At 42.9% G+C, this 25,095-nt stretch overlaps 1 protein-coding gene across 1 annotated transcript in view; it reads left to right on the forward strand.

The window, feature by feature from the left end:
- Nucleotides 1-25,095, forward strand: part of USP34 (ubiquitin specific peptidase 34) — a gene marked incomplete in the record, with an annotated part of 5,849,982 nt that overhangs the window by 696,236 nt on the left and 5,128,651 nt on the right. The window contains 2 exon segments of the mRNA XM_044061224.1: nucleotides 2,127-2,177; nucleotides 8,540-8,689. Of these exon segments, the coding sequence (XP_043917159.1) occupies nucleotides 2,127-2,177; nucleotides 8,540-8,689 (201 nt within the window).

Below are 25,095 nucleotides of genomic sequence, written 5' to 3' on the forward strand. Positions count from 1 at the left end.
TCCACTGATTCAACTTCTGACAAAATTCATACAGAAAGCTACGAGTTGGAAGACCAAGGTTGTTCTCATTGCCCTGTTTTGGCCCTGGCAAGTGTGGTTGGTTCCCCTTCCTTTGACGTCACTTGCTGCACCAACCTTGGGTGCTGGATCCCATCCCTGATCTACTGAGTCTTCTGTCTGGAATGACTCTACTGAATTTTCAGACCCTAAAATTAACTGCATGGTTTCTCCAATTTTAATGATAACCAGAAATGCCATGCTGTCTTTTCTGGTAGTCCTTCTAACATCTTTTTCCTCAAAAATAATTATAAAATAAAGACTTACAAGTGCAAATGGAAAAGATTTTCTATTTGGGTATCTTCAAATGTATTAGATCCTTTTTCAGCCCCTCTTCCATCAATACTTGAATTTTTTTCAGATCTTTTTCACAGGGTTCCAGTTATTCTACTATAAAAGTTCAGATGACCGCCACTGCAAATTTTCATACAGGACATAATGACTGATCTTTCTCTCTGGTTATCTAAAGCCTTCCTTAAAGGAACCTTTTTGTTGACCCTCCCATTCGAGATCCAGCCCCTCCATGGGATATCACATTGTTGCTTCAATCATTGACTCAGAAACCCTTTTGAGACTGCCACCTCAGTCAGCTTAGTTTCTTTCTTGGAAAATCATGTATTTGCTTCCCATTACCTTGGCTACATGTATTTGAGTTACAAGCACTGTCATACGAGTTACACTTTCTCATCATCCTCAAGGATAGAGTTATATTGAGATCAAACCCTTCCTGTTTTCCAAAGGTGTCATCTAAAATGCATTTGAATCAATACATTGACTTATATTTTTCCTGAATTACTCAGACAAAGGTGGAAACATACTTCATACAGCAGATGTCTACAAGCAGCTCAGATATTGCTTACACCTTACCAAAGATATTAGAAAGTCAAACCAGATATTTGTCTCCTTTTCCAAAACAAAAATAGGACAACATGTATCAAAAGTGCAATTTCTAAGTGGCTGGCATACTTCATTTCCTTTGCTTATGAAACTGAGGATTGCCTTGCATTTAAAACCTAAGGCTCACTCCACTAGATTAATGGCTACCTCTACAGCATTTGCAAACAAATCGCTATTAGTGACATCTGTGCAGCAATGACCTAGTCATCAGTTCATACCATTGTAGCTCATAAATTGGATGTGCAGTTTAGAGCTCGTGCATCCTTTGGCCCTGCCATTCTTAGGAATGTCGTTCCTCGAGTCCCCCATGTTCTTTTAGGCGGCTTGGGAATCTGTCTCAAATGCAGAATCAAAAGAATGTAGACAACATTGGATACAATAGTGATGTACTCACCATAACATTAGATCCGCGTTGTCTTATTGTCATCTGGTTCTACATCCTCCTTTCCCCTTCCAAATTGCCATGTGTATCTTCTGGGGCTTGGACAAACCTCTAGTAAGACCCTTTATGTTTGTTTTGCATTTTCGCTAAGCATGGAACTGTCTTAGATTATTTCGTTCCATACATTTTGGTCTATGTAATTAGAATAGTCAGCAAACTCAGTTTGAGGAATGTCAGACAGAAAGAGAGAATTGTGGATGAGGATGAGCCAGAGTTCTCGGATCCAGAATTCTGTTGGAAGGTGCTGAGGTTGGATTTGATTGGGTCCGACAACCCAAATTAACTTGACAAAAATGAGAGAATATGGATCTAACATTATGGTATGTACATAACTATTGTTTCAAGAGGCTTTATACCAATGTTCCAACTAAGATACTGTAGAAAGAGTGGTATGGATAGGTGAATTTAGTGTTTGTGAGTTATTCAATTTTTACCTCATAATTAAATTGGATATTACTGTTCAGCCACAAGGGATAAGGTGCATGCTTTTCAAGTGCGCTAGGTGTTTTTCTGACTAAGTTGAGATTGACATAGTTTGGTAGACTAGAAAACTTAATCCATGATGGCAATAGTGCTGTATTTTAGTAATGCGTGTGCACACTTTCACATACTGTTATGCAGACTGGGTTGAGGTTGGAAGTGGTCTGTGAACTGATCTAAGCATGTATCTAGACTTTAGGAATTAATCTGTCAGTATTAAGATTTATGACATTGTTTTCTCATTAACCAGGATATTTCGGCTCAAGAAAGCAATTTATTAGGGGCGTATTGTGATATGAATGTAAGTATTCTATTTTTTGCTTTCTGGTATTTTTTTTTTTTTTAACTAAGTGATTGTTTTCTTTCATGTTTACTGTTTTTTGAACTGAGGTTAACGTCTGTTAGTTTTGAAGACCTAGTTTGCTTTTGCATTTGCCAAGTAGAAATTACATTTTATTAATCTCACCAGACGTAGAGGTTGGAGCACATTATTACTTTCTAATCCTTGTATGTTAGGGGTTAGTGTTACTTCAGCCATCGTGTATTATGTCAAAAGTATGCAAAACAATTTTTGGGGATACCTTATGTTTTGAAAAACTTAGATGACCTTTTGCCAGAGTGCTGGCATAACATTCCAGTAATACTAGATACAGGTAACCTTGTTCTCCTTGCATAAAAATTAAACTGCACACTTTTGTCAGTGCTGCTTACTATTTGTTGTTATTATTGCTAGAAATGTGTTCAGTGAAAAAAGTAACAGATAGAATGTGTAAAACCTTTGCATTATTATTATTAATTTTGGATGTTCTTCATGTTTCACTGTTGCAGTCATTACATTTGGGTAATCTGCTGGCAGGTTGCCCTCGGTCGGCTTGATTAACAAAATCTTGGGTCCTGCGTCGGTTGCTGTCCCTTCTTCCATGACGTCAGGTCGTCAGGGGTATAAAACATGCAGCCAACGCCATTTTCATCAGTCTTTCTTGCTGCACGGTGGCCGAAGCAGAAGCAGTTTGCAAGTGCCTGTTGGCCGACTCCTGAAATTTTCATTTTCGAGTTTCAGAACCGAAGTCCTCAACCTAAAGCTAAGTACCCCGTTGGGGAAACTTTTTCTTGCTCCTTACCAATGTCAGTAAAAGTTAATAATTGTATTACTTGTGGGAAGCAAACACCTCATAAGGATTTTAATTTGTACTGTATTCCTTGCCTAGGCCCTGACCACAACGTGCCTTGCTGTTGGTTTTGTGCTAAATTTAATCAACGCACTATTAAGCGTCTGTATATTTTTGCATCTAAATATTTTGGCTCAAGATTTAACTATCCAGAAATGTCATCGGTTAGCAATCTGACTACCAGAATACACAAAAAACGCAAGGAAAAAGACAGACCGTCGAGGTCCAAAACCGACTAAGCTTCTCCTAAGCCAGTTGCCGGTTCGCTGGTACGCAGTGAGGTGCTTTTGCAGCCCCTGATACCCGCTACTTTTGATTCGCAGGCCTGTACTGAGATACATTCGGAGTCTGGTATGCTGCGAGACACTTTAAGTATTGAACCCGCAGATGTGTCTACCTTAGATGGGTCTGGAGCCGCTGAGCAGGCACCGGCTTCTGAGGGTGTTTTCAGGCCTAAAGATTTGTATATGAAACCGACGCCATCTTCAAAACCTAGGCCAAAATCAACTTCTATGTCTAAAAAACCACTCTTGGGCCACGTGCACAGGCCCCTATGCCAAAAAAATCAAATGATCAAAATGGCTGAGAATTTAATTACCTTGATAAGGGGTTCCCATCCCCCTCCTGCTAAGAGGCCTAGGCAAGGCACTGCCTATGAATCTTCAGATCAGGTTTGTATTTCTTCTGATCAGGAATTATCTATACCACCTTATGAGGACTCTGATGCAGAAGATTCCATCCCTTCTGCTTCTTCTCTTGTGGAGAAACTTTGCATACCTTAAGGGAACACGTTCACTGGGAGAGTCAGGATTTCTCAGAATCTGAAAAGAGGCTTGGGGATTTCCTTCTTCCTCAGCATAGGCCTTTGGCTATACCTCCTGTTCTAGACATTGTTGATGATGTTTTCTCAGAATCCAGCATGGCTGCTGATTCCCTGCCTCCGACTCTTAGTAAGCCAGACAGATATTACAGGGTTCCTGACTCCCACAAATTCCTTACAGATATTACAGGGTTCCTGACTCCCACAAATTTATTTTTAAAAACTCTACTGCTGACCCTGAAACCATTTCTCAGGGTCCCAAGGGCGTTAAGGCTTCTGCTGTTAAAAATCCTACCCCTTCTGATAGAGACTCCAGGGCGCTGGATAGATGGGGTAAGAAGGTTTGCACGTCTCCAACCTTGGCAATCGGGGCTTTAAACTGTCAATTTCATATGCTTAAATAACAGCAGCATGTCATGGGCTTACTTAAACAGAAAGTGATGTTGATTTCTGACTGTGTGGAAAATAGAGTTACAGGATTTTTTGCATTCAGCTGAACAAGTTGGAAAGCATACTTTGCAGTGTGGTTTTGATTCCTTGGAGGCGTCATGCAGGGCTACTGTAACTGGATCTGTGATAAGAAGGCATGCTTGACTTAAGGAGCAAAATCTGCCTGATGATGTTAAAGCAAAATTGTTGGATGCTCCTTTACAACAGGACAGTCTATTTGGTAATAAGGCAGAAGAAGTTTTGAAAAAGACGGAAGATAAAGCTAAATCTATGCAAACTGTAAAAGATTTCCTACAAGTGCAGACGCCCAGGTTCAGTAGGCACTGGCCTACTAAGAATTGGACCTTTCCAGTACCCACCAGAGCCGCTCGGGTCAAACCCAGACACTCCAAAGGCTCCAGGTTTCAGTCACAGGGAACTTACAGAACAATGTACCTCCACCTCCAAATCTGGAAGTAACAAGGCACCTGCCTAGGGTAAACAGTCTCAAGGACTTTCCTCTGCCATCACCAATCACTTATCTTTTGGCAGCCCCTTTGGGGGGAAAACTGGCACTTCATGCACAAAATTGGCATCGAATTACCCAGGACAAGTGGGAAGTGGGTTTTAAATATAGTATCCCAGATGTACAGATTTCATTTCCACATGTTGCCAATCCCAAACGGATGGCCATATCTGCCTCCAAATCAGTGGGCAGAGGCCAAGAAACAAGTGATGTCCCTCATGAATATGGGGGCTGTTCAACCAGTACCAGGAAAGGAAAAGGGACAAAGTTTTTATTCATGACTTTTCCTGGTAGCCTGAAAAGACAAATCATGGTGTCCAATTCTGGACTTATCCATTCTCAATACATTCCTGGACATTCCAAAATTCAAGATGCTGACTCTACAACAGTTACTGCCTATGTTAGGTAAGAATGCCTGGTTGGTAACTCTAGACTTAAAAGAGGCTTACCTGCATATCCCAATCAGGGAATCTTGCAAAAGATACCTCCACTTCAAAGCAGGCTTTTTGCATTACCATTTCTCTGCACTGCCCTTTGGCTTATCTATTGCGCCCAGGGTCTTCACAAAGTGCCTGGCACCAGTAATTGCATTTTGCCGACAAAGAAACATTCAAATTTATCCTTATATGGACGATTGTCTAATTCAGGCAGAAAACAAGGACACTCTTCTACAACATCTGGCATTTGTAAAAAGGCTTCTAACTTGTCTAGGGTACATCATAAACTAAAAGAAATTACAACGTGTACCCTCTCAAATAATTACATTCCTGGGTGCAAGCTTGAATACAACTGCCCAGATGGCTTACCTTACGCTAGAAAAACAAATTCAATTGATGACACTTCAAACAAGTGGCCACAAAAACCCAGCTATCTGCAAGACAAATACTGCAGGCCTTGGGGGTTCATGGCTTCCTGCATTTTACTAATTCCATATGCAAGACTGCACATGAGGAAACTTCAATGGTACCTAAAAAGCTTATGGAGTCAACATTGTCAGAGCCTGGAAACAATGATTCCTATCATTCCTTGCCTGCAGCAAGAGTTCCTATGGTGGGCAGAGGCCTGTCACCAAAACAAGGTACTGTCATTCGTTCCACCCCCCAAACCCTGACTACAGACTCATCAGATTATGCTTGGTGGGCACATCTGGCAGGGAGATGCATTCAGGGCAAATGGACCCCAAATTAAATGCACCTACATATCAACCAGAAAGAGATGCTAGCTGTACAGAATGCTCTGACAGCCTTCAAGGACTTTCTTCATCCGGGACAACTACTGATAAAGACGGACAGCACCCCAGTCATGTGGAACATAAACAAACAGGGAGGTACCCATTCCTACCCCCTTTGCAGACTAGCCATGGCTTTGTGGAACACCGCCTTGACTTACCAAATACATCTACAAGCTCAGTTCCTGCCAGGAAAGCAAAATACTCTGGCAGACGAACTAAGTAGAAATCTTATGGACCCACACAAATGGAAACTGGATCCACAAATCTTCAGCATGTTGACACGCAAATGGTGGAGCCCAGACACAGATCTTTTTGCCTCACCCCAAAACTATCAGTTGGACAAATTCTGCGCAAGAATCCATCATAAAAAAGCTTGGAAAGTGGATGTTCTATCCTTCATCTGGAAAAACCTATCAGTTTATGCCTTTCCCCCTCTGCCCCTGCTCTTCAAGGTCTTGCTAAAAGTCAGACAGGAAAAACCGAAAATGATTCTGATTGCTCCAGATTGGCCTCACCCAACACTGGTACCCGCTCCTACGCAATATGTCACACCTTCCTCCATGGTACCTGCCTCAGACAACTTATCTACTGTCTCAGCAGAACCATCAAATTCTGCACACTCTGCTCCAAACTCTGAATCTTGCAGCATGGCTAATCAACTAATTCCACCAGTAACATCTCTCAGCAAACCTGTGATGGATGTCATTTTGAAGGCTAGAAGGCCTAGTACTAGAAAATCTTATGCTGATAAATGGAAAAGATTCTGTGCCTGGAACCAAGCAAAAGGAATAAACACAGCAATGCCCAATAGTCCTCAGATTCTGCAGTATTTAACTGAGATGCTTCACAAGGGCCTATCTTTTTCTTTCATAAAAATCCATGCCTCTGCCATCTTGGCTCATTACAACACAGAGCCTCCTCTCTTTTCTCATCCCTTGCTAAAGCAGTACCTCAGAGGGGCCAAAAATGTGAGACCTCCCAGGAGAGCACCAACTCCAGCATGGGACCTCAGTTTTGTGGTGGAAAAACTCACCCTACCTCCTTTTGAACCAGCTGCTACTGCAGACATAAAATTTCTCTCTTGGAAGACCGCTTTTCTTTTAGCAGCCACTTAATCTAGAAGGATTTCAGAACTACAGGCTCTCTTGGCAGTGGAGCCTTTTATTATCTTTTACCCGGACAGGGTGGCTCTCAGGACCAATCCATACTTTATGCCTAAAGTGGTATCTAGTGTGGCTCTTAATCAGACCATTCATCTGCCAACCCTTTTCCCAAATCCACAGATCAAGGGGGAGCGGATTCTGCATTCATTGGATGTACACAGACAACTAAGATTCTACTTAAACAGGACAAAATCTCTAAGAAAATCTGAGCAATTACTGGTGGCATTTGCTGCAGGGCAGAGGGAAAGGCTATTTCAAAGCAGACTATTTCAAAATGGATAAGCCATTGTATTTGTTTCTGCAACATGCACCATGGTAAACCTGTCCCCAAGGGGGTCAGATCCCATTCCACCAGGGCTGCATCTACTTCTGCAGCCTTTCTCAGAGGGGTTCCTACCAGAGACATTCTAGAAGCTGCTACCTGGAGCTCAGTTCATACGTTCACCAAACATTACCATTTACCTCTCTTCTCTAAATCCATAGCAGGCTTTGCCACTGCTGTCCTGCAGGGCCTTATAGCTGCTCCTAATGCTGTATAATTCCATCCTGTCAACCATAGCTTTAGGATTCTACCCAAATGTAGTGACTGCAACAGTGAAACACGAAGAACATAGTACAGTTGTGTACACTTACCATAAATGTAGATGTTAGAGTATATTCACTGTTGCAGTCCTGATTACCCACCCACCAGCCCCCTGTTTTTCTCTTATTGTATTTTTCTTTCTTTTACTATTCTCAAAAGCCTTTTAGATGTATTTGCTTTTATTTGGAGGTATATTTTTTGTGTTCTAAATTACATGCATATATATATATATATATATATATATATATATATATATATATATATATATATATCCCCATTTGGGAGGCACCTGACATCTGGGGCAAGAAAAACTGATGAAAATGGCATCAGTTCTGTTTTATACCCCTGACAACCTGACGTCATGGAAGAATGGACAGCAACTGACGCAGGACCCAAGACTTTGTTGATCAGGCCGACTGAGGGCAACCTGCCAGCAGATTACCCAAATGTAATGACTGCAACAGTGAATACACTCGAACATCTATATTTATGGTAAGTGTAAACAGCTGTACTTTCCACATTTTCCCAATTATTGCTATTACTATTTTTGTGGTGGTGTGGTCATTACTTAAAGGTATAAAAATAATGCACTTCATCTAATGATGGAGTGCTTTGACTGACAAAGCTTTGATGTTGTGTTTTAGGGAGAATTTTAAGCTTAAAAATCATTTGGCTGTAGTTTATGCTTTGTTGACAAAATAGTGTTAATGTAAACTAATCTGTTATTTTTATTCTTGTGCAGGATGTTGAAGTTCCTTTGCACTTACTTCGATATGTTTGTTTGTTCTGTGAAAAAAATGGTCTTTCACTCATGAAGGATTGCTTTGAATATGGAACTCCTGACACGCTGCCATTTTTGATAGCACATGCCTTTATCACAATAGTGTCTAATGTAAGTACTTCATTTTCTAAGTGTAATTTCAGTATACTTCTCTGCTTATATGGTTATAGGACAGCTGCACCCCAAACATGGCATTTCTTAATTCTGCTTTGTATTATTTTTCCAAATTTTTTTTTTAAAGGAATTTGTCTCCCCTGGCTAGTGCTTATTGCCTGTTGCATTTAAGATTTTTGTCTAATGAAATGATTGGGAAACACACTGGTGGTTCTTATGTGGTGGTATGCATGCATCACTTGTGTACTGACATTAGTGGATGCCATATTAGGGGGAAAAGAATGGTATGTAAGGCAAAGTAGTAAAAGTCGAACTGTTAAGAGTATGGCTGTTTGTTTCTCTTTAAGACTCATCTCAGTCATCAGTGTGGGTGTTAACCAGCAACTGGGGAAAGAGAAAGTCCAAAGAGTGAGGAAAAAACTTGATGGTCAGAGTAGGGAATACAAGACAAGAAAAAAAAAAAAAACGTACCAAAGTGCTTTAAACCTTGTCTACACCACCACCAGTTTGAGTCCATGAACCTTGCTGCATCAGACAACATAGAAAATTACTGTACATAGACAAAAAAAATGAGCTGCTGTCAGAATAGGTGTCAGGAGTGGTGAGAACTACTTAATTTAAAAAAAACTGATTGCTTATAAAAACAGTTCATTTAGGATATAGTCTAGCTGCAGTAAAAATACCCCTTGTTAAGTTTATTATGGAAAAGAATGCATATCAGAAGGAGCGTTTACAATGCTTTTCCTTGGGATTATGTAAAGCAGCATTTATAAATGGTTCTGTTTTAAGTGAATGAGAACTACAATAACCTAATGCAAAATAAATGGGAAAAATATATGGTATGGGTATCCCGAGTGCATGCAAGAGAAAAGAACATTTTAATTTAAAAATAAATAATGTCAGAGAGGTATTTTCTATCCCAGCAGTTTTAGAGTAGAGAAAATTACAAAGCCGCACTAATCACTGATGCAGGGTCATGAGCAGTGCGTAGCAGTATAACATTTGCAGTTTCTGACCACAGAAAAATATATAAATAAAAGTTGCAGCTTAATATTTCAACTTAACTGTGGCATTTCAGTAGTAAAAGCTTTCCCTGACTGCTTCAGGGTCTGGAGTTTAGTCCTGACCTCTGGTCACTGCAGTTTGCTTGATGTCCAGTATTAGATCACTGTTGTAGTAGCCTAAGCTGTTAGAGTTCTGTCTTGATAAGATTATGACCATTTAAACAGCTTTTCAGAGCTTAAGGGGCACCTTCCACATGCTACTAGGAGCTTGAGCAAAGCTTCACATGAAAGGCATTTAGAGCACCAACATTTTAGTGCTTACTTGCCTTTAGAAGGAAGGCAATAGTCTTGACAGGAAAATTGTTAGGAAAGCAAAACAACAGTATGTACATCCACAACCTGGCAGTAGATGAAAAATCAAATGGGGTGGGGTGAGGGGGAGGGTACAACTACTGAAACAAAGATCTGTAAGAACATCTGCTGTTGTAATAAGTTTACTTACACAACTTTAATATGTTTAACATTACATCAATATTGGAAATTTCAAGAGGGCTGCATACTGATCAACAGCTTAGTTTCAACTCTCTCAGTATGAAAAAAACAGAAAAAGAAGTGCCATTTGAAACTGCCATTTGGGTAAAATTCAGTTTTTCGCTAGTAAGTTCACTGCTTGGATGCCAGTATAGAAGAAATTGGGATAACTTAAAATCAGCCGGAAAAGTTGAGGAGAAACACTGGCTGGGAAGGATCATGCAGCTTTTTAGCAAAAAGCAGTTCATGCTTTATCTTTGGTTCAAGAGATGGCTTGTAGTAATTTAGAGGAAGAAATAAATTAGATATAGTCAGATGTGATTAAAATAAATGAAACACTGAAGGAATGTATCAACTCTGATAGCAAAAGGCTGGAAAATAGAAGAAGCTTTAACTAGCTATTCAGATGAAGTGATAAAGCTGTAGAAAATCAGAGGATGAAACAAAGAAAAGGCTGGCAGAGTATGAGGTTTCTCAGAGGAGCTTTTTTTTTTTTTAAAAATAAATAACTAAAAATAGAAGAGGTAGAAGACTGACCACACAGAGAAAACTTGATTTTCTGCTGTACCTGAGAAATTGCAAGGAACAGGCTGCATTGATTTTTTGAAAGCAGAAATAACTGGGCTGGTGTTCCACATCAGGAGTTGTTAATTGAAAGGGCAGATTGAGTTTATGCTCTAAACCTGGCTATAAGAAACCACCAAGACCTATATTAGTAAATGTGCAGTCATACTTGCAGAAGGAGTTGATCCTGACAAAACCGTGGACGAGGGAAACGTATAAAACACTTGAAACGGTGGTTGTGGGAAATGATTGTTCACTGTACACAAGGCCAGAAGAGAAGCAACTTTATCCTAGTGATCAGAGTATGTCAAGAGGCAGATGCGAGATTACATCTGCTGTATCCATTGTCTTCAGAGAATTTTTTTTTTAGAGGATCAAAGACATTTTTGGATGCAGTACAGGCTGAGGAGACAATAGTTTATCTAACAAAAGGTGAACCATCCAGCCGAAGGAAGCTCTGCTTCTCATTCTTTACACAATAAAACTCAGAGAGATTTTACCAGTGAAACCTCTTCCAGTGCTCAAAGGAAAATGCTTGAGAGACCGAAGACAGCACAGTAATTGACTTGATGAATCAGGACTACTTTGGACTTGAACTGGAGTCCAGTGTTGGAAGATGGACATGATCAGGAAAAAGACCAGCAGCACTGAAATAGAAAATAAATGTGAGATTCTAAAGTATCAAGTCACATTTGAAAAATATGGGTTTGCAAATAAGTGGCTGAGAAAATACTTGACTTTTGTTGACTTTGTAAACCGTGATGGACCTTCTGCATATCCTGAAACAACACCGGTATTTACCCATTCTAAAGACTTAAATATGTGATATAAATAGCACCTGCTGGAGAGAGAGGTATGTATCCCGGAGACTACCCTTTCTCTATAACAAGATCCCCATCCACGTGAAGCAGAGTTCCTCTCTAACCCAATTAAAGTGTAACTTGGAAAATTGGATGGGGAAGAGGAATTACATCCCTGTTTGGCACCTGTTTCCAGCAGATACAGGCAGTGTGTAAATGTTTCATCTCTGAAGCCCCTGCTTACACTTATCAAGGGTACCAGAACTTGTCAGAGATTTGGGATACATGTCTAGGCTTAAAAAGGCCTTAGTGGTCATTCGCCTAGTACCCACGTATGAACTAGAAAATCCTATATGGGTAAGTGGAAAAGATTTTCTGTTTGGTGTCTTTGGACCCTTTAACTTTGGAGTCGCTATGGTCCTTTCTCAAATGTTCATCGTGCATACAGCTGCAGTCATAACAGATGGGTTCTCCTGCCGTCAGGCGGGTCCTCGGTCGGCCGAATTCCAAAGTCCAGGTCCGGCGTCGGTTGTCGTCGCTTTCCTTCCTGACGTCAGTGCGACAGGGGTATATAAGACACAGCCGACGCCATTTTCTTCAGTCTTTTTTGCCGCGCGGTGCCCGAAGCAGAAGCAGTTCGCAAGTGCCGGTCGGCCAGCTCCTGAAATTACGAAAATTTGGAAATCGAAGTCTTCTTTAAAGCTAAGTACCCCGTTGGGGAAACTTTTCTTGCCTCAGACCGATGTCAGACAAAGTTAACAATTGTATTTCTTGTGGGAAGCAAATACCGCATAAGGATTTCCATTCCCTCTGTATACCTTGTTTAGGCCCAGACCACGACGTCTCGGGCTGTCGCTTTTGTGCTACTTTCAATAAACGCACTATTAAGCGTCGGGCGGAGTTCGCCCAGCACTTTTTTGGTAAAGCTTTTAATTATAAAATGTCGTCGGAGACTCCGACTCCAGTTTTGTCCAAAAAACGCAAGGACAAAGACCGACACCACGCCAAAACCGGCTACACGTGGTCCGGTTCTCAGCGAGGCACCTACGCAGCCCCTGACTACCGACGACACTTCTCTGGCAGTGTCTTCTGTAACAGAGACCGCGGGTTCCTCGGCCCATACCCTGGCTACAGCTACCGAAGCCATTGTGAGTGTTGAGCCTCTTAATGTGGACAGGTCCACTTCCACCCATGGTGTCTTCAGACCTTCTTCCTTTTCCATAAAGGCCTTTACTAAGTCTAAATCAGCCATGCATTCCAAGAGGCCTGTTGCACAGGGCCCATCTCCAGGCCCCATGCCTAAAAAGCAGATGCTGAAAATGGCTGAGGATCTAATTACTCTTATCAGGGGTTCCCAACCCCCTCCGGACAAGAGACCCAGAATGGAGGAAGATTCTCCCTCTTCTGACCAGGGCTCCATTATTTCAGAGCATTCTGATGAAGAGGAACACTCGTACTCCCCTTTTGAAGATTCTGATGCAGAGCAGTCCATTCCTTCTGTATCCCCCCCCCCAGAGGATTTTTCTTTCGGGGAAACCTTGCATACCTTGAGGGAACACTTCCATTGGGAAGGCCAAGATTTTTCAGATTCCAAGAAAAGGCTTAGGGAATTTCTTTTGCTACCTCAGCACAGACCTCTGGTGATACCTCCTGTCTTGGACATACTTGATGATGTTTACTTGGAGGCTTGCCTTAATCCGGATTCCCTGCCTCCTGCCCCAGTCAAGCCTGATAGGTACTGCAGAGTTCCTAACTCACACCAATTTCTTTACAAAAGCCATAATGCTGACCCTGAAACCATTCTCAAGGCCCCAAGGGAATGAAGGCCTCTACTGCTAAGAATCCATTACCTTCCGAGAGAGAGTCTAGATCCTTAGAAAGGTGGGGGAAAAAGGTATATACCTCGGCCACCCTAGCCATGAGGGCCTTAAATTGTCAGTTCCATATGCTTAAATATCAGCAGTTTCTGTTATCACAATTAAGGAATAAAATGTCACAACCTGAATAACCAGATTTGAAGGAGTTGCAGGATATGATGCATAGTGCAGAACAAGTGGGTAAACACACCTTACAATGTGGCTATGATGCTCTAGAGGCCTCAAGTAGAGCTGCTGTTACAGGATCAGTCATTCGTAGACATGCCTGGCTTAGAGAACAAACCTTGCCTGATCATGTTAAAGCTAAACTACTAGATGCTCCTTTACAAAAGGATGTATTATTTGGTACTAATGCTGAGGAGATACTACGGAAAATGGAAGAAAAAGCTAAATCTATGCAAACTGTCAAAGCTTTTCTACAGGTACAACCACCACGTTTTAGCAGAAATTGGCCTTCAAAAAACTGGTCCTTTCCAGCCACGGACAAGCCCCAAAGAGGTAGATACAGGCGCACAAGGGGCAGAGGACAATCTCAAGGATCATATAGAGGCAGACAATGGCAATCTCCAGCACCAAGAGGTGGCGAAGACAGTGCACAACAATACAGGAAACAAACCCAATGACTTTCCCCTTTGCATGCCAAGCAAGGCTCAGGTGGCAGCACCCTTGGGAGGAAAGCTGGTATTATTTTCAAAAAATTGGCATATTGCCACAAAAGACAAATGGATCCTGGATATTATAAACAGAGGCTACAGATTTCATTTTCACACTCTTCCAAAAATGAGAGGCATGCCGAACCTGCCACACAATCAAATGGCAGAGGCACAAAAACAAATTTCAGATCTCATGGAGATGAAAGCTATTCAAGAGGTACCTACTCACGAACAAGGTCAAGGTTTTTATTCCAGACTATTCCTGGTACCAAGGAAGGGAACCGATTGGAGACCCATTTTGGACTTATCCATCCTAAACACATTTCTACTCGTACCAAAATTCAAGATGCTCACCTTACAGCAGCTTCTTCCCATGCTGGGCAAGGAGTCTTGGCTGGTAACATTGGACCTCAAGGAGGCATACCTGCATGTCCCAATCAGACAAAGCTGCAGAAGATACCTCAGATTTCTTGCAGGTTCAATCCACTATCAATTCTCTGCATTGCCCTTTGGCTTATCTACTGCCCAGAGTATTCACGAAATGCCTGGCATCAGTAATTGCCTACTGCAGACTTCAAGGGATACAAATTTACCCTTATTTGGACGATTGCCTGATCCAAGCGGACAGCAAACACATACTTCTGGAACATCTGGCTTATGTAACACGGTTATTGAATTCTCTGGGATACACAGTCAACAAAGAGAAATCCAGGCTAACACCATCTCAGAAAATAATTTTCCTGGGTGCCAACTTGGACACAAACACCCAGATGGGCCTATCTTACGCCAGAAAAACAGGGGCAACTAACTCAGTACTTCAGGATGCTAGCAAATTGTACCAGGCTAACTGCAAGGAAAATCCTGCAGGCTCTGGGCTTCATGGCATCTTGCATTCTTCTAATCCCATGTGCAAAGTTGCATATGAGGAAACTTCAATGGTACCTAAAAAAACCTATGGTCTCAACACAGCCACAGTTTGGAAACAGTAATACCACTAATTCCATGTTTGCAAAAGGAATTTCTGTGGTGGGCCCAAGCATGCCAAACAAACACAGGTCTACCATTCTGCAAGCCTCAAGCAAATCAAGTCATCACAACAGACGCCTCAGACTACGCCTGGGGGGCACACATGACAGACAGGTGCATTCAGGGCAAATGGTCCCAAAAGGAAAAGCACCTTCACATCAATCAAAAGGAAATGCTAGCAGTGATAAATGCAATTACAGCTTTCAAGGACCTCCTGCATCCAGGGCAATTATTGATAAGAACAGACAACACCACAGTAATGTGGTACATAAACAAGGAGGAACACATTCATACCCCCTGTGCAGGCTGGCCATGTCACTTTGGAACATGGCTCTGGAATGGCAAATCGAGCTTCAAGCACAGTACCTGCCAGGTTTGGAAAACACGCTGGCAGACAATCTAAGCAGAAAGATGACAGACCCGCACGAATGGAAGTTGCATCCTCAAGTGTTTACAAAGATAATCCAAGCGTGGGGAAGGCCAGACATAGATCTCTCTGCCTCCCACAAGAATCATCAATTGACAAAATTCTGCTCAAGGACATTTCATCCAAAGGCCTGGAGAGTGGACGCCCTTTCTTTCAGTTGGGAAGCACGGACAGTTTACGCCTTCCCACCTTTGCCTCTACTGCCCAAGGTGCTCTTGAAAGCAAGAGCAGACAGACCAAAGATGATACTGATTGCTCCAGACTGGCCAAGACAACACTGGTACCCACTCCTGAGGAGACTAACACATTCGCCTCCCTGGACCCTACCTCTAATGCCTCTTCTCCTGACTCAGCACAGCTACAAAACTCTTCACAGTCAGCTGAAAACACTCAATCTGGCTGCATGGAAAATTCCTTAACACCACAACAGACCCTACTCTCCAAGGAGGTGCAGGATGTCATTTTGGAGGCCAGAAGGCCATCTACTAGAAAAGCTTACTCCGCAAAATGGAAACGGTTTTGCGCTTGGAATGAGAAAAAGAGCCAGGATCCTAGAAAACTGAATTTGCCTCAGATATTACAGTATCTAGCTGAGCTGTTGAACAGTGGACTTTCATTTTCCTCCATCAAAATCCATGCCTCAGCCATTTCTACAGAATACAACACTGATCCACCCTTATTCTCTCACCCACTCTTAAGACAGTTCCTCAGAGGGGCTAAGAATATAAGACCTCCAAGGAAACAACCAATACCAGCCTGGGATCTTAATTACATTCTAGAAAAATTAACATTGCCTCCCTTTGAACCAGCTGCCTCAACAGATTTGCAATATTTGTCCTGGAAAACAGCTTTCCTTCTGGCTATTACCTCAGCTCGTAGGGTCTCGGAACTACAAGCCCTCATGGCTGTGCAGCCTTTTCTCATCTTCCATCAGGACAGGGTTTCCCTACGAACCAACCCGTCATTTATGCCTAAGGTAGTATCCAGGGTAGCTTTAAATCAGGCCATACACTTACCTACCTTTTACCCCAATCCTCAAAACAAAGGGGAAAGGCTGCTACATTCCTTAGACATCCATAGACAGCTATGTTACTATTTGGACAGAACAAAGCCTTTCAGGAAATCAGAACAACTCTTTGTGTCCTATGCTGTAGGAGCTCAAGGGAAGCCAATTTCCAAACAGACAATTTCAAAATGGATAGGCCACTGCATACGGTTTTGTTACTCCTTTCATGGTAAACCTGTACCTGCAGGCATCATATCCCACTCCACAAGGGCCACAGCCACCTCTGCAGCCTTCCTCAGAGGAGTCCCTACCAAAGATATTTTGGAGGCAGCCACTTGGAGTTCTGTGCATATTTTCACTAAACACTACCACCTACCTTTATACTCCAAAACTAGAGCAGGCTTTGCCACTGCTGTGTTGCAGGGCATTCTGGCTCCTCCCAGTTCCACCTAGTGCCTACCACCCTGTGCGTAGCTTTGGGATTCTACCCATCTGTTATGACTGCAGCTGTATGCACGATGAACATAGTACAGTTTTGTACCTACCATAAATGTAGATGTTCGAGTGCTAATACAGCTGCAGTCCAGGTTTCCCTCCCTCCTTCCCCTCTGGGTACAGACCTAGTGGCTAACTCCTCATCTTACAACTTGATTGGGTTATCCTTCTATGGTGTATTCGCTTGCAACTACTGATTTTTGATTATATTGCATTGCATGATTATATATAATATATATATATATATATATATATATATATATATATATATATATATATATATATATATTGCCTTCCTTCTGGGGGCACCTGACATCTGGGGCAAGAAAGACTGAAGAAAATGGCGTCAACTGTGTCTTATATACCCCTGTCGCACTGACGTCAGGAAGGAAAGCGACGACAACCGACGCTGGATGTGGACTTTGGAATTCGGCCGACCGAGGACCCGCCTGACGGCAGGAGAACCCATCTGTTATGACTGCAGCTGTATTAGCACTCGAACATCTACATTTATGGTAGTTACAAAACTGTACTTTGTGTGGGTTGCTCAATGCTGGTTTGGCATATTCCCCTGTTACTTTGTCAGCCATTTCTGCTTGTCCAACTTTCGCTTTTATTTTTAAAGTAAAACATTTCTAAAAGGCATCCTTAAAGGCCTCCAAGAAACCCTATTTTTGCTTCTTAGGGACCTGTATTTTGTTCATGAAAAATTGAATCAGTCCCTTTTTGAGCCTGCCTTTTCTTTTTTCCCTGCAGCATTGTACTTGGAAGACTGTGTTGTTGATAACTCTTATTTCTACCAACTGGGTCTCTGAACTTCACTCATGGTGGTTCCTCCTTTTTCTTTTCCTTTCATAAGGACAGTGTTTCTCTTCATACCTATCCTTATTTTATGTGTAAGGTGGTTTTTGACCGACTAAAGTCCCTGTCACTTTACTCCATATCATATAGACTTGTTAGGGGGAGACTTATGCCTGGCCTGCAGAGCAACCCAAGACCCAAACCTAAAGAACTTACTGCATATCCGTACATCAAATGGCTCTAGGGCTGCCCGTTCCAGGGACTTGAATATAGCCTGTGACTTAGAGGACATGCCGGAGAGACAGATTTATCTCTCAGCAATTGCCACATCTTTGGAACAGGCTACCATTTCATGTGAAACAGAGCACCTCTGTGACACTGTTCAAGAGGAACCTGGACAAGTGGATGGGGCACCGTAAAGTCTTACCAGGATAGCGCCTACAACCCTCTTGGACATGGGCAGTCATCACTGAATGCAATCTTTGGTATTGATTAGTACATTGGGTTTGAAATAGGCTTAAAATGACCTCTGGGTCGATAGTGGAGTTCTCTGACATGATCCTATGATTTGTCTTTGAATCAGTCTGTTCAGCTTCCCCCCTTTTTCCTCCTCCACAGACTTCTAGTTAGAGAGTATTGCACACCTTGGATTTATATAGACAGCTCAGGTATTACTTGGTAAGACAAAATGCATCAGAAAATCTGAGGAGCTTTTTGTTTCTTTTTATGCCAGACAATTCGGTTTGGCAGTTTGTAAGCAAACCTTCTCCTGGATTTCTGAGGTCATTTCTTTTTGTCCTTTTTCATATCGGGCAGCTTTTGTCTTCTGTTTGTGCTCATTCAATTATAGAAGTGGCTTCTTCTGCTGCTTTTTTCAAGGGTCTGGATACTAGAGCCATCTTGGAAACTGCTACTTGGTCTTCTGCTCAAACATTTACCAAACATTACAAACTGGATGTCATTTCCAGGGCCAGGGTGGGTTTTGCCAAGGCCATTTTTCATGTGTTGGTGGAGGGCTCTTCTCTGCCCCCCTCCTCCTGTACTTTTCATCAGCTTTTGTAGTACCCTAATAGTAAAGAATACTGCAAGAGTGATAAGGAAGGCCATAGCACAGCTGTGTAAAGTCTTTCCATAACAGTGTATGTCCTATTTCTCACTGTTGCAATATTCTGTCTCTCCCTCCTGTCACCTGTTATTTTCTGTTGTCCTACTTTTGGCCTAGGGGTCCATCTTTCAGCCCTTAGCTCCCTATTCCCTTTCTGAATGTGCATTTTGTTGCTTTCCCTGGGTTGCCCCAGTTTCTCAGGTTCTCCTGAGGTACTTGAGATGTCCTTCCATATAAATATTGCAGTATTCTCTACAATAGGGATCCCCTGCCAGCGGCAGGCCCAACGTCCAGCCAGTATACCAAAGCCTTTTGGTTGTGAAGGGTATACAGTACGTCACAGTTATACTTCCCGAGTGCATCATAGGGCACAAAGGTGACATCGGACGTACCGTCTTCAGAACAACTTTGACGCCAGTCTGAACCCCATCTTTTGATCGTTGGCCTGAACACTATCTGCTGGTTTCTACTGCTCTCAGATAAGTGCCCTTTTGGTGTTTTTTGATTTTATTATCTTATGTTTTCCTTGTTTCAGGTTGTTGGGTTTCATGGGATCCAGAAAGGGGAAATGGCAGTGCAGGAGACAGATTTAGGTGCTTCCCACGATTATACATCTTGTGAGATTTATCAATCCTTTGTCCCTAAGATGTAGAGTTTATTTTCTTCCCTAGCAATTTACCTTGAAAACCAAGACTTAAATTGTTGGCTAAAGGTACCATGGAAGGATCTTCCTTGCCCGAGGGCCAGCTGTCTGTGAAGAAAACGTCCAAGAAAGTCCAGTCTGTTTCTTCAGCTGTACCACCTCCACTGGACATCTCTCTTGAGGCTGGGGAAAGCCCAGGGGATCATCCTGTTTCTTTCTTAGATTCCTCTGCCGCGGACACTTCGGAGGTCGGCATGGACCCAATGCCAAGCATGTTCATGGAAGTTTGGCAGCTGTCCATTTTGGATGTACAGGAGGGGGGACTGGGGCAGGTCATTACTGAGGGCCTAGGAGTGTTTCTCAAATTTTAGTAAGGGAAGAGGTTCTGACTACCATTACTGAGTGCCATTAGGGGTCAGAGCCTCCTAATTTTTTTTTGTTTGACTTCCCACTCATAAAGAAGCAAAAAACTAAACACATTTCACCTGCTGCAAAACTTCCTCAGAGTGAATGGCAAAACTTCACTCAAGGCTCGTTTAATGTCCTTATGGCTATTAGGACTCCACAGGACATTTCTGTTCCTGCCCTCCCGGTCTTCTGTGCATCTTAAGTGGCCCAGGGCAGCAAGATCCTTCTGAGGAGGAGGATGCCAATTCTGACTGAGTCCTTGACTTATTCCTCCCAGATTCCTTTGCCACTTGATTATGGTTCTGAGGAAGAGTCCATCAGTCCTGACTTTCCTTTTGAGGAGATTTATTTTGGTGGTACTGTTTCTAGAATGATGAAATTTTTCATACGGTACTGTGCTCAGGTGTCTGCTGTTCAGAAGAGGTACTGTGAGCTTCTACAGATGGAATCTCCTAAACCCTCTGCTGTTCCTTCTGTTCTTGCAGCTTTTCTGGTTGCTTTTTCCACTGCCTCTCAGACTTCTGACTCCCACACTCCTGCTCCCAAAAAAAACTGATAGTTTTTTATAAAGTGCATGAGGACTGCAAGTTTCTTTATAAGTGTCTCTCTGCTGACCCCTCTGTGGTGTGTTTGGCTTCTGATGAGCCTTAAAAATTATTGCCTTCCACTAGATTGCTGCCATTGATAAGGATAGCAGAGAACCATGGAGTACCTGAGCCTTCAGAGCTGTTAACTATCAGACACATATGACTAGGTATGTTATGGCTCTTCTGTTTCAAGGCTGTCAGGCAATTTCTGATCTTCTTGATTCTGAGGGGAAGGCCTCTGCTCTTGCTTTGTTTAGGACGTCCTCCCAAGTAGCTCACCATTTCATTAAATGCAGCTATGATGCAGCTGATGCTTCATCTAGGACGGTTACTTTTAGATCTGTTTTGAGGAGGTATTCCTGGTTCAGACTTCAGCCTTTACCTGATGGTGTCAAGTCTAAACTTTTGGATGCTCCTCTAGATAATAAGAATCTGATGTTCTTCATCTCACATTGCTGCAGTCCTTACACTTGGGTAGTCCGCTGTCCTCGGTCGGCCCGAATATCAAAGTATAAGGCTGACGTCGGTCAAGGCGCATTAGACTGACATCAGGACGTCAGGGTACAAATGCGCATGACCGACGTCATATCCTCAGTCTTTTTTGCCGCATGGTCCGATGCAGAAGCAGCATTGCAAGTGCCGTTCGGCGTTCTGAAATTTTTCGAGTTCGGAGTTTCAGACCGAATCAAAGTTGGCTAAGTACCCCGTTGGGGAATATTTTGGTTTTTTCTTGCCTCAGTGTTTTACCAGATGTCAGAAAAAGTGAATAACTGTATTTCTTGTGGGAAACAGATACCGCATAGGGATTATCATTCTTTGTGTATTCCTTGTTTGGGGCCTGAGCACGACGTTGTTGGGTGTCGCTTTTGTGCTGGATTCAATAAGCGCACTATTAAGAGAAGGTTAGATTGTGCCAGGTTAGTCTTCGGGAAGCGGTGCAATTATAATATGCCGTCGGATGCTCCGACGTCCGCTTCTTCGAAGAAGCGCAAGGATAAAGCAGCTAAGCCCAGGCAAGAAGAGTCGTCCGTACCGGACGTCGGTTCTTTAGAGGTGTCGGTGGAGCCGGTGGTTCCGCCGGAGGTTTCTCTGGAGTCCCAGGGGGAGACTTTGTTATTGCAGGATGTGGCCTCTCAGGAGACAGGTCAGGCTGAAGGGGCTTCTCAGGTTACTGTACTCCCCTCCCTTCCTAGGGTGGTTAGGCCCTCTCCTTCTGTTTCCAAGGCTTCTCCCAGAGGCAGGCCAGGTTTAGCTTCAGTTGGTGTCACTCCTAGTTCTTCAGGATCTGTGCCCAAGAAGCATATGCTTAAAATGGCAGAAGATTTGATTACTTTGATTAGAGGTTCTTTGCCCCCTCCTGATAAGAGACCTAGGGTGGAACCTGAGTTGGGGAGTTTTGAGCAGGCTTCGGATGTTTCAGAGTCTTGACTGAAGACTTGCAGGAGTATTCTCCTTATTCTGATTCTGATGTGGATGATTCTACTCCTTCTGCTTCTCCTCCTGAGGATTTTTCATTTTCAGAGACTCTTCATTCCATGAGGAAGCATTTTAAGTGGGAAGGTCAGGACTTCTCTGATTCCAGGAAAAGGCTTAGGGAATTTTTGTTTTTACCCCAGCATAGGCCTTTGGCTATACCTCCTGTTCTGGATGTTGTGGAAGATGTGTTTGCAGAGGCTTCTCTTAATCCTGATTCTTTGCCTCCTGCTCCTGTTAAACCGGATAGGTATTACAGGGTGCCTGAAGCTCATAAGTATCTTTTTAAGAGTCCTAGGGCGGACCCTGAAACTGTTAGTCAGGGGCCTAAGGGTGTTAAGGCTTCTGTTGTTAAAAATCCGGTTCCTCCAGATAAAGAGGCCAGGGCTTTGGATAGATGGGGAAAGAAAGTCTATACTTCTTCCATCCTAGCTATGAGGGCTTTGAATTGCCAGTTTCACATGTTGAAATACCAAAACTATCTACTTTCTCAATTGAAGTCTAAGGTAGATGCTCTGGCGGAAGGTATTGAGTGTAAAGAGTTACAAGATTTAGTACATGTTTCTGAACAGGTAGGTAAGCATTCTTTGCAATGTGGTTTTGATGCTGTACAGGCCTCGTCTAGGGTGGCTGCCACTGGGTCAGTTCTTCGCAGGCACGCCTGGCTGAGGGATCAGAATTTATCTGACCATGTTAAGACAAGGATTTTAGATGCTCCTTTACAATCTGATGTGTTGTTTGGTTCACCTGTTGAGGCAGTCTTAAAGAAAATGGAAGACAAGGCTAAGTCTATGCAGACTGTTAAAGATTTTTTGCAGGTTCAGCCTCCGAGTTTAGTAGAAATTGGCCTACCAAGGGGTGGACGTATCCTTCTTATGATTCCCAGTCTAGGGGTAGATCTAGACGTGGTAGGGGCAGAGCTCAGGGCTCTTTCAGGCCTAGAACAGGAGTTCACCTGCACAGTCTTCGGTGAGGGCAGGGGTCAGTCCTTTCATAAACAGACCCAATGACCTACCTTTTCAGCTGCCAGAGCCTTCTCGTCTGGCAGCACCTTTGGGAGGAAGGTTGGCACTTTTCAAGGAAAATTGGAGTTTAATTACCCAAGACAAATGGGTATTGGATATCATACACCACGGTTACAGGTTTTATTTCCATACCTTGCCTCCTTTCAAAGGCATGCCAGACGTTCCTCCTCAGCAAAGAATAGAGGCTCACAAACAAATTTCTCTGCTACTTCAAATTGGGGCCATACAGCCGGTCCCTATGCCAGAAGTGGGCCTAGGTTTTTATTCTCGCCTGTTCCTAGTACCAAAGAAGGGGAACACGTGGAGACCAATTTTGGATTTATCTATCCTCAACACTTATCTGGACATTCCCAAGTTCAAAATGTTGACGTTACAACAGCTTTTACCTCTGCTGGGCAAAGATCATTGGATGGTAACTTTGGATCTCAAGGAGGCTTACCTTCATGTTCCTATCAGACTAAGTTGCAGGAAGTATCTGCGTTTTCGAGCTGGGACTTCTCATTATCAGTTCTCTGCATTGCCCTTTGGCTTATCTACTGCGCCCAGAGTGTTCACGAAAGTTCTGGCTCCAGTGATAGCTTTCTTCAGGCTAAAAGGAATACAGATCTATCCTTATTTGGACGATTGCCTGATTCTGACTCAAAGAAGGGACAAGCTTCTTCATCATTTGGAATATGTGATAGCAGTGCTAAGATGCCTGGGGTATTCTGTGAACGAAATAAAGTCCAGTCTAGTACCCTCTCAGGACATGTGCTTTCTGGGTGTAAGACTGAATACAGCATCCCAGATGGCCTTTTTGACCCCGGACAAACAAAAGAATCTTTCCCTTTACTTTCATCAATTGTCTCATCAGTCCAGGCTGACTGCAAGGACAGTCCTTCAAGCCTTGGGGTTCATGGCATCTTGTATTCTGGTGCTTCCCAATGCCAAACTGCATATGAGGAAGCTACAATGGTATCTCAAAAATGTATGGACACAGCACTGCCAGGATCTGGACACTGTCATTCAGATAATACCTTGCATTCAAAAGGAGTTTTTGTGGTGGGCTCAGGAATGTCACCTAAACAAGGGACTCTCTGTGACCCGGCCAGAGGCGAGTCAGATTCTAACGACAGATGCCTCAGACAAAGCTTGGGGAGCTCATCTAAATGGAAAGTGGATACAAGACAAGTGGCCTGCCAGACTACAACATCTACATATCAACTTGAAGGAGATGTTAGCAGTCCAGTTTGCATTAATAGCTTTCAAGGATTTACTTCTTCCAGGGCAGGTGTTGATTCTAACAGACAACACAACTGTCATGTGGTACATCAACAAGCAAGGGGAACACATTCTTATCCTCTATGCAGGCAAGCAATGATTTTGTGGGAGACTGCTCTCAGTTTACAGCTAAATCTTCAGGCAAGGTTTCTGCCGGGAGCACAGAACTCCTTAGCAGATGTGTTGAGCAGGCGAATTATGGATCCCCACGAGTGGAAATTGGATCCTCATGTATTTCAGAAATTGACAGTGTCTTGGGGAACTCCAGACATAGATCTGTTCGCTTCTCCACTAAACCATCAGCTGCCAAAGTTTTGCACGAAAAGGTTTCATCCCACAGCTTGGAAAGTGGATGCTCTTTCTTTCAATTGGAGCAATCTTCATGTGTATGCCTTTCCACCTCTGCCTCTCCTCCCAAAGGTACTTCTAAAGGTCAGACAGGACAAGCCAAAGATGATTTTAATAGCTCCAGATTGGCCTCGACAGCACTGGTACCCATTACTGAGAAGTCTGGTACGGGAGCCTCCATGGCCTTTACCTTCGATTCCACGCCTGTTGTCTCAGGAGAACAGTCATTTACTCAATGTCAAGCTTCACTCTCTTCACCTAACAGCCTGGCATATTCTGTTTTGAACCATAAAGGGTCTCAACTTCCACAGCAAGTTTTGAATGTTATTTTGGAAGCTAGAAGGCCTAGTACAAGGAAAGTGTACGCAGA

This window comes from Protopterus annectens, chromosome 1.part0 (assembly GCF_019279795.1).
Source record: "Protopterus annectens isolate FY-2018-M chromosome 1.part0, PAN1.0, whole genome shotgun sequence".
Classification (NCBI taxonomy): domain Eukaryota; kingdom Metazoa; phylum Chordata; order Ceratodontiformes; family Protopteridae; genus Protopterus; species Protopterus annectens.